The 10,806-nt window shown below is 35.0% G+C and overlaps 1 protein-coding gene across 1 annotated transcript in view; it reads right to left on the reverse strand.

Annotated features, from left to right (window-relative positions):
* SUGCT (succinyl-CoA:glutarate-CoA transferase) overlaps positions 1 to 10,337 on the reverse strand; it is a gene marked incomplete at both ends in the record, with an annotated part of 90,685 nt that extends 80,348 nt beyond the window's left edge. Inside the window, one exon of the mRNA XM_009585470.1 lies at positions 10,194 to 10,337. Coding sequence (XP_009583765.1) covers positions 10,194 to 10,337 — 144 coding nt within the window. The remainder of the gene's footprint in view (positions 1 to 10,193) is intronic.
* Positions 10,338 to 10,806: the final 469 nt, after the last annotated feature.

Genomic DNA, 10,806 nt, shown 5'->3' on the forward strand with positions numbered 1-10,806 from the left:
GGAACCACAGCCTTGCACAGAGGCAAGAAAGCTGCCATGATTCAAGGCAGCCCATTCCAGGGAGCCCAGCAGGAAGGCACAGCCTTCCCAGGAGCTGTCAACGAACACCACCTTATGTCTGGGAGGATAAGGGCCTCCCATCTAGCCTGGAGTTGAGAGCTCTGCAGGAGCTAAAAATCAGCTCAAGAGTGCCATACACCCATAGGCCAGGCAGACATCCCCACCTGCAAGGACACATCAAAGCCACTGCCCACAAAGGAGTAAGATTTTACAAATTCATCAGTGGTGGCCCTACATCAGTGCAAGGCAGCAGGTCTGACCTTCTCCTGAATTCACAACTGTTGTCCCATAATCCCTCTCACACAGTTTTTTCCCTCTTCTTCAAGACCCAGTAGTACTGCAGCTGCTTTCAACAGTGCTTTGCAGACCAGCAAATTCCATGAATGACTTTGAAGAAGTCTGCAAAAGCTAACTAAAAAAGCAAGACTACTATCACGTAGGCCAAGGCTTACTATTAAAGAGTCTACACCGCCTTTAGAAAATGTCTGTGGTCACATTATGAACACTATGCTCTGGGTAACAAGTGTTTTCTTCCCAGTGACGCTGATTTCTTTTAATGTGAACCTCCAGGAAGTGATCATGAATTCACCCTTCACAAAATAAAACTCCTGGCATTGAAGCATCAGCAAATGGTATAATCCCAGCCACAAATACAATCTTGTAAAGACAAAATTAAATCCTTAAGGAGAAATAACTACAATTTTAGAACAGGTCTCATATTATGTCCTGTTTTAGGGCCTTCCAACCAGACACTTAAGGAGGTATCCAACTCTGTGCCAGGAATCACTTGCAGCTTATGGGACTTGCTGATTAAAGTTAGCCACTTGATCAAATAGCACACAGCAAATCAGAGTCACAGAAATGATATGCTAGGAGGTGCTTAATGAACTAGAAACAATAAAAAATACACGCAATGAGAAAAACAAAGGTAATGTATTTGAAAACCCTACCTTGAACACGGATTCTCAGAGGGGAAGAAAGCTGAAGAGAACAAAACAGACTTTAAAGTGCACAATTGTGCAGATACTTTTTTAGTGTCAAAATGATGGCTGAAAACAACTTTTGCTTTATTAAAAAAAACCAAAGTTTAGACTACATAAATATAGAGCATTCAAAAACACAAGGCATTTGCGTAGCAGAGAACTGCTAACTGAATTCAGTGAAGTGCAACAATAACAAAAAGAACTGATCTACAAACGGGTTTTTTAATGAGCTATTTAGAGCTTATGAAAGACCAGAATGAACGTTTCTGTGCTTCCCACAGCATGGAGATCATCTCCTGATTAAGATTCAATTAGTATTAAAAATAGCAAAGATTGATGCAAGCAACAGATGTAGCACATGAAATTTCAAATATATATATTGTTCAGCACACAATTTCAAGAGAAAGTAAATGTTAAATGGACTCGTATCTCTCCTTAGTCTCCACTTCAAAAAAAAAAAAAAAGAAAAAAAAAAAGAACAAAACCAAACAACAAACCTACACACACTCAGATGAATTTTAGGTGAAGGATCAGAAATAAAAATCCTGACCATAGACTCTATTAGACAGCACTGACATGAAAGAGAAAAAAAAAAAAAGATTTCAAGATTTCTTTTAAATGAGCTCTGGTTGAAGAAAGCAACATTTTAAAATGAAGAATAAACTACGTTTTCTTGATTAAAATAAAATACTAATAAGCTTTTTCTGAAAGTGTAAAAAACCATACTACTTCAACCACTGAAAGATTCCTGTTTCGGTTTCATAATAACACGGGAACAGCTCAAAGGAAACTGTCAGTTTAAAAAAAAAAGAAATCTATTAAAGAGAATATTCAGGTTAAAAAACCCAAGAACTTCAACGTTAGTCTGTACAAGATCTTGGTGCACTTATATACAAACCTTAATCATGTGGTCCTAGACTATTTTCCTATCAAACATCTGACTCATTTAATTAGTAGGTACTTACTGAATATTCACTTTTAACTTATTCAGGAATACACAGACCAAACACTCCACCTAATCTCCTAGAGAATCCCTACCAGCTTTTATGCACATCGTATGTCATACATATTGCACCTTCTGCCACCCTGAGTTCCTTTCAAAAGACACTTTCCTGAAACAAGGGTGATTCATCTGCCAGATTGCAGTTTCCACTGCGAAGAAGAAAGGCACTGAGTTTCTCAGGAGGGGAGAAAAAAAAAGAAGTCCATCAACGTATTTTCCCATAACTTGTTCCTGGAAACAGATGAATCATTTTAATAGTAACTTTGAAAACAAATCACTTTCAGGCAATTCCATGACACGGAAAATTCAGCCAAAACAGTTAAAACTTTGGCAAAGTTATAAAAACTAAAATCAGACTCTGATAACAGACATATCAGACAACCTTAACTATAAATGACACTTCTACAATCATTTGCTCAAGTCTCCATCTTTTCTGAATAAAGAATTTATATCCACTGAAATATTAGACGCATTATGCTCTGTATTTTCACACAGCTTTACTACATCCAGGCAAAATTCAACTTACAAAAAATTTCTCCTGCTACATTTTATACAGCTTTTTTAAGACTATAACACATTTTCGTATATTATTCCTTAATTATAGCCTTTCCCACCGAGAACCTATGCATTTAATATGAATTACAACTTATCTGTTTTTTAATTCTACGTAATGATGTATGGTTGTATTTCATTGATTATTTAGAAAACAGCACAGATCAAATTCTCAGAGTGGCTTCTATTCACGCAGAGAACGGCAAGCATACTTGCAAAACAGAGCAATTTGAGTTTAAAAATGGTAGCTATATTTGACAGCTGAGAATGAAGAGAGCAAAACATACAAATGAAATCCAGACAACAGATTTTGCTCTTATAAAAATTAATTACCTGTGAGGACAGGCATCAGAATAACTATAGCAGTTTTCCTTATTGTTTGTAATAGAGTATTATCCAGAGGCTCCAATTTGGATGCTACATACACTTCGTGAAGGATTCTATTGTTTTATTTAATCAGTAATAAGGATGCTTTTCCATGGAAAGCTGCCAACATCCAAAAGAAGCTGTATTAAGGCACTTTTCACTTTTGAGCTTATGATTAAAAACAGTGCCATTTACAATGAAAATATGCATACACCTGTTTACAGCACTCATCTTTTTGTCTCCACATTTATCAGCATTAATACTTGCACAGAAAAAATAATCTTACGTGTGTTTGTCTGCTCCTGACAATGTCATTTTTGTCTTATCTGTGGAGAATTGTCCCTCCACAAAAATCATAGTAATTTCAACATCTCGTGCTGCAGCAGTGCAAGCAGGTAGATTTTCAGATTTTTTCATTTGATGCGAGGCACGTACAGAAACGAGCCATGTCTATTTGGCTGGGTGAGAAATATGCAAATATTCCACCCCTGATATCACAGCCAAATCTGCTCTAGTCGTAACAGTATTATCACAGCAGAACAACACTGGCATTAGTTGTAACACTGAAAGATCTCTGGACACTGCCCATTAAGCATTTATGTGCTAATGCACTACAGGGATCACACAAGAAACAAATCTATGCAATTGAATGAAATGTTTGAAACGGGATGTTTGACAATGCACGAGATTGTATTTCTGTGCCTCTGCAGCGTTAATGAACACCCACCGTTCGGTCATCCACAATGCGTTTTTGAGCACTTTAATGCTGTCCGCAATGCAGATGTGGTTCATCTACTGAGCTGCTAAACAGAACCATGGTCCAAAATTCTATTTGATTTGAAAAATAAATGGGTTAGTATTACCAATGAGTCTAGAGTCAAAATATGGCACTTCTGTCTGATAATGCATTTTGAATAGTGACAACAAATTTGTAAATGTTTCTCTGAAGAAGGAAGTTTTTCCTTCACTGATCTACAAAAATATTTAAATAGTACCACAAAAAACCAAAATGTTATATTACAGAGTAAGCTTGAATGAAAATAACTTCACATAATTTTTTATCACAGAAATCTAGTACTACAAGTATTCATTCTAAAGAAGGCAAAGCATTTTTACAAATAACTGAACTCTGACTTTTAGATAAGAGTTTAATGGATATCTGTTTTTGAAGTCCTAAACCAGAGTCTGAACACTTTTTTTCATAGCTTTCACTATAATATAATGCAAAACTAATGAATTATGACCTCTGGCCTAATCACATGTCACTACTCCGAAGAGTTTGCAATTTAATTGATGAGCCAGAAACAATACAATGCTGAATAATACAAACATGGAGAAACATAGAGTCATGGCATCAGAACTCCATCAGACGAAAGAGAAGTCATTAGTGCAAATTTGTTTCAGCATCATCCTTTACTTCACCTTTTTTATAAATTATAATCTACAGAGAAATTTCAATCAGAGCTATCTGAGGCAATCAAGCCAAGCAGTGTTAAAACCTTAGCTAGCGTTCCATCAGCATACCCAAAAATGACATACTTGTTAAGGTTTATTAGATTTCCAGAAGTTCAATGGCACATAGAAATTAGTTGTTTTGCTAACTTAAAATTTTCCATGACATAAAATTGAAACCTCTTCCATCAAGTTACAGCCCTTTTCCCTGCTATTTACATAAATAAATAGCGCATAAGGTGTTGAAAGGCCCTATCCAAATTTGGCCAATTTACAAAATGACTTACAAAGACTTACATGAGTTTAGAGGGAGGGGTGAGCTTTTGGGGTACACTAAAAGTGCTTTTCCCGCTACTAGTTGCTTAAATCATTCCCATTTCTTTTGAACTACCTAGGTTATCCTTCTTCTCCTAATACTTACCATGATCCTGAAATATGATCTGCTGGTAATAAACTACAACAAACATCTTGATTCCATTTCCAGAATTACACCCTTATTCAAAGGTCATCTAAATAATAAACTCATTAAAAGAAATGTCATCTTTTGTCTTCAAACTCTCTCCCCTATCCACTCCAGATAGCTATTTTATTTTTTCTATGTATTAAAGGGGCATATTTTTTCTATCTCCTTCCTAGTCTTTCTCTAATTGATGACAGAGGTAGCTCAACACAGGAAAATGAAGCTGCAACACATTCAGACTTAGTTTCATTAGCACAAGAACAATAGTAGCAAAGACAAAAAGGCACAGAATTTACTGTCGGATAGCAGCTAAAGAAATTCCCTTGCAATGTGGGTATGTAGTCTGTTTACAGAGTAAAGAAAGCCATTAAATAAATCCAAGATCCAGTTGGAGTACGATCTACCAATGACTTTTTGCATAACTAATCATTAGAAATCACAACACACATTCCACAGAGGCCAATATTAAATTGAGTTACTGTCATGTTAGTATGGTCTTCTGGTCTATTCAATAAAATTCTGGCTACTTAAAACCCCGAGGGATAAGTTCTGTTCTTAGTTATACTGATGTCCTCAGTGGAAATTATAAAGAATAGTAGCCAAGAAAAGTGTTTAATGCACAGTATATATTTAAAGAAATGTTCACATTAATTCAGATTTTATTATCTTTCCATATCAGAGCTATGCAGTGAAAAAGGCAATGTCTCCATAGAGTGCATACACAATTTTTTATCATGACAGAAATTAAGAATACAATGTTTTGCGAAGATGATGCTTTATAAGCTTGTAAAAAAGAACCGCTTATTCAAACCATACCCAAAACAAGACAACTGTGTAACAGTCCTCATAGCTGGCCTCCAAAATCACCAGCAACAACGACCTCTAAAAAAGCAGATTTTCTTTCTGTATTCAGTCAACTCACAACTCTCAGTTAGCTAGCAGAGAAGGAACAAGATACAGTCAAGACACCTGAACAATATTTGCGTTCCAAGATTGATATTTCTCACACAACTTACTGCTCAGGGATCCTGTGATGCCATATATATCCTACAGGCAGTATGTAATTGTTACCAGTTTCACATATACTCAATAATTTGTAAAAGACATGTCATGAAAGCCCTGAATAGAGAACACTAAAAGCACCTTAAATAGATAAGCCTTAAACACAATCATCTTGGGAAAAAGTGATGCAGAAACAAAAACTAATAGCTTCTAAACCTCACCATTATCTCAGTCAACTAACTGCCAAACTAAAACACGAAGATGGAATATAGAAAATAATTTATACCAATTTGCTAGGTTTTTCTAGGGTCACTTCAAAATTTTGAGAAGATTAAGAGTTTGCTATGGCAAATACAAACTAAAACATAGTAATCAGAAGCAGAGAAGTGTCTGATGAACAATCATATAATACAAACAATATTAACCACATTATCCTGTCTGTGGAATCTGGGAAAAAATACACTCCAAAATTGCAGAAATGTTAAATGTAAAATACTTCTTGCAGATTTTCAATCCAAGAGAAACCAACTTATTACAGTATTTGTTGGAGCCTGGTTGTAATTAAATACAGGAAGGATATTAAAACTTCCAAGAGATTTTTTTTTTAAGCCACAACAGAAGAAAAGGCACAATTGCATAATTGGAACCAAATCCAAAACCCACTTCCTTCTTATTTACTAGCATCATCTAAAGGACACTATTTAGATGCTGAAAGATCTGGAGCTGACAACTGTAAATCATCTAAAAGTCAAAAATTTCAAAGGAATTGTATGACATGGGTTAAAAGTTTATAGATGAGAGATATAGAAAGTTAGTGCTCACTGCAAAACCACATCCTAGTGGTCACCGTATCTCTCTTGTCAATAAAATCCTAGAATTCTATTTTGTTGTGGGGAAAGAAATCCTCTTTGGCAGTAATAAGCTGCTATAAAGCTATAGGGCAAAAATGTTTGATATGCAGAATTTGAAAGAAAGATGTCTTTTTAAGATATTCTAAAAATAACATTTCTTTAGAGAACAGGGTTTCACTTATCATTTGGTTCTACACAGACCAGTTAAATCCTAAACAAACTTGCCAGTCTGTGGGATATTTCTTTAAAAAGCTTCAGATCATTTTCATTGGCAGTTGAATTCAGTTCAATGCTCTTTGTCATTAGTATATCTGTGCAAGAAATTAATATCAAAAGCATCCTCCAGCCCTCCCCTCCCAAAAAAAAAAAAAAAAATTAAAATCCTCTTGAATTTCTAAAAGGCATGCAGAAAAGTGATAGCACAGACGTAGATGGACTTGTACATGATAGGTCTTTTGTTATAAAATAAACCAAGCAGTTTTCAGCGATTTCTAACTATTGAAGTGCTTTAAACCCTGGGTTTTTTCTTCCTTCCTGACATAGTCAAAGTCATCAACACTGCCCAATAAAGACATATGTATAGGCCAGCTTCACAATTCTCAGTTTAGATGAAGGGATGGACAAAAGGTGCTAGCATGCTGCTACATTAGCTCAGTGCACGAAATACTGACAAAAGCCAAAAGTTTCATACAGGTCCCTGCTGTCATAACACTATTAATAGGAGGACAGTTCAGTAGCACTTTTGTTTTACATATAGAAAAAAAGATTCCTTTTTTCTCATTAAAAATTACTACACTCCAGTGAAATTCACGCTGAAGGAAAAGTTACCATGATGCATGTTTGACTTCTAGATCCCACCATTAATCAACTGCAACGAGAACCTAACAAACTAAAAGTCTATAACTTTAGGTTCCGTATTGTTTTGGCAGCATCCATGACAGACTTCAAAAGGCCATTCTTTTTAAACATTCATCACATGAGGAAGAGCTAGCTTTAGATATCTCAGCTTGGTACGTAAAACCATAATCCCTTTGAAAGCATGGATCTTTCAAGAACCCGATCATATCACAGTAATTGTCTAACTTTCCTTTAAAAAGAAAAACATTACCACCAGAAGTACTGCAAGAGCAATTTCTTTTTTTACATTAATTTTTAGATTTGTGCTAATCTTTCTTAGTACACTCACCCTTAAAGACTTACAAGTAACCACCAGTTTTGTGAAAAGAAAGAAAACAAACCAGGAAAACTAGATGTTCTCAGAGAGACTCAGCTGTCAGTTACGTTTTTCTTCATTCATTTTATCATGTTTTTAAATGGGATTGATCACATGGGTTTATTTTGGTACCCCAGCACCTCATCCATAAATATTTTTTCCAATTTAATAAATGTTCTCATTACAGTGGGCCAACACCCTAAAGTTAATTTGGACTGAAGTAATAGGGTTATCTAAAACAAAATACCTGTTTTCTGAATAACAGCTTATACCCATGCTCTATTCCAAAATACAAACTTATTTCAGTCTAATTTACCCAACACTGAAGTAAATAAAAATACTTATTTTGTACTACGAGCTTGCATGTATGGAATAACTTCTTAATAACTTCTGGATAACTGTAATTTGATAACAAGCATGGAATGAGTTAATGTTTTAAAAAAAAAAAAAAAAAATCACTAAACTATCCCTTCACCATCTAGTTCTTCTTCAGCTAAGCACGTAGAAGTCAAACACCACATATAATGCTTTGTTCACTAACATCTACCTAAGTCTTCATTCCCTTTCTTGTGTATGCCAGTGAGTGGCCTAAAGGATGATGATGTGGAACTTCAGATGGAAATTTTGCAATATGAGAACACTTCTGTGCATAGCCAAATCTATCCTAACCAAGGAAAAAGATTCTAAAGAAAATGAGGTGACAAAGTAAGGTGAAATAAAAGACAATTATAGCAACACCTAACTTTAAATCTTCTTACTTTCAGCATTTGATAAAATATCAAATAATAATCAAGAAGGCTCCATTAAAAAAAGCCAAAAAACAGTGGAACAAGGAATCAAAAAATAACAGAATGACTCTGGAAATTAATAGAAATTACCAGAAGTCCTTTTAATAAAATTAGAAATTAAAAAGATCACAGAGAAGCTGCCATAATATAGAACACTCTGATACCTTAAACAAACAAAAAAAAAACCCTTCCTTATATATACAAAATATTTAGTAAGTTTAACGTACATTTAAAATATTTTTCCAAACTGCGTATTACATTTTTCAAATACAGACACAACATTTACAAATATACATAAGTATGATGAAGAGTTCAGTCCTTACAAAGATTTCTTAAACAAATGAAAAATTCTTTGTTTATTTAAGCAAGGGCTTCCCCTCCTTTCCAGATCTGATTTCAGTAGGTACTTAAACAAAAGCAGTAGGTATTAAAATAAGAGCAACCTCAATCATTACTCTGAAGCATTATTATCATACAACGATATAGGTGGGAAGGAACCTTTGGAGGTCATCTTGTCCAACCTCCTGCTCACACCAAGGCAAACTTTTTGCACAATGGGCACTTTATCATCTCTCAAATGTACTGACAGGTATAATGTGAAGAAAAATACAATTGAATAAAGACGAAAATAATGGAGCACAGTAGCTTTGATTAGTACCGCATAAAATTTTGATGTACATTTTAAAATGTACACAAACATTCCTATGCACCATACACCCAGCTGCTAGCAGCAGGTATCTACATCAGCCAGACAAAGTATCATCCGATCATATGCAGCTCATACCAACATCACTGTCTTTTTGTGAATTATAAATCATTGCACCAATGGTGCTTAAATTTTCAAAGACAATTTAAAGTTCTCATTATTCGTGGTATATGGTATACCTTTCATAATCAAAACATCTTTGTCTTTACAACTTTGATGAGATTTCTCTTTAATGTGCCTAGAGAAAATGTTGCATCTTCAAACTTAGTTTATTCTTTAATTCCCAGAGCCAAAAGGCAGACCTTCTGGATTACATTACTTTGACACTTGGGTGATACTTGATTACTCTGGGTGATTTTGCACAAGTCAATTCAGTCCCTCTGGTAGTAATATTACCCAGTGCCAAGGTCTCCCTTCCAAAAGTGGTTTCACCATTTATGCTTGTCTATCTCAAATTATCTACTACAACTGTTACTTACAATTTCAGGGATATTATAAACCTTGATTAAGCCATGTTTTCAAAGAACATGGAAGTCCTTTGTAAAAAGTGAAAACCAAATGTAATGCAGTAGTAACTATAACCATGTCATATAAAATGGTCACTACCAGAGTGGCAGAATAAGGAAACTGTCACTAATGCCATTATTGTCATTGTTGTCATTAGTTGTACTAACTAATTTACATTAATTTATGTCAAAATGGTATTCTTAGGTTCAAACATCTACACAATTAAAAGCAATTTTTTTAAAACTCCTACCTGAGATGACAAGAGATTGCAGTCAATGTGCAGCCCTTTCCCCGTCTTATACCTCTGAAGTAAACCAGCCATAATTGCTCCACATGTATACAACCCAGTAGCAAGATCTGTCATGGCTACTCCTGGTCTAACTGGCTCACCATCCTAAAGAAAAAGAAGAAAACACCTCAAAACAAAACAAGACAAACAAAACAAACAAAAAAAAAAAAAGAAGGAAACAAGCAGAGGCAAAACATTACTTTTTGTTATAGTACATTTTACACATGACTGATCTGAAAAAGTGTTTACATGTTTCTGCATTGCAAACCGCAAGAAGTAAGAGCATCTTTGAGTGAACTGAAGTATAAAAACTACCACTGAAAAACAGGTATTCTTGCAGTATCTACACAATACTGTAACTTTGCGATACTGCAGACTGCAAATTGTGAATGATTTATTATGCTACTTTTTGCCCTAATAACATAATGCTTCAACTCACCAAGTTGCAAAAAGAGAAGAGATACTGTTAGAGACAAAAGAATCCAGTGAAAACTGAATGTCATTATGCCTAGAAGCCAAAGGTCTAAAGGATTTCCACAGTGTGCTGACCCGGGTGCATGTCTGTTTGAAAGGC

The sequence above is a fragment of the Fulmarus glacialis genome, unplaced genomic scaffold (assembly GCF_000690835.1).
Source record: "Fulmarus glacialis isolate BGI_N327 unplaced genomic scaffold, ASM69083v1 scaffold11779, whole genome shotgun sequence".
Lineage (NCBI taxonomy): Eukaryota > Metazoa > Chordata > Aves > Procellariiformes > Procellariidae > Fulmarus > Fulmarus glacialis.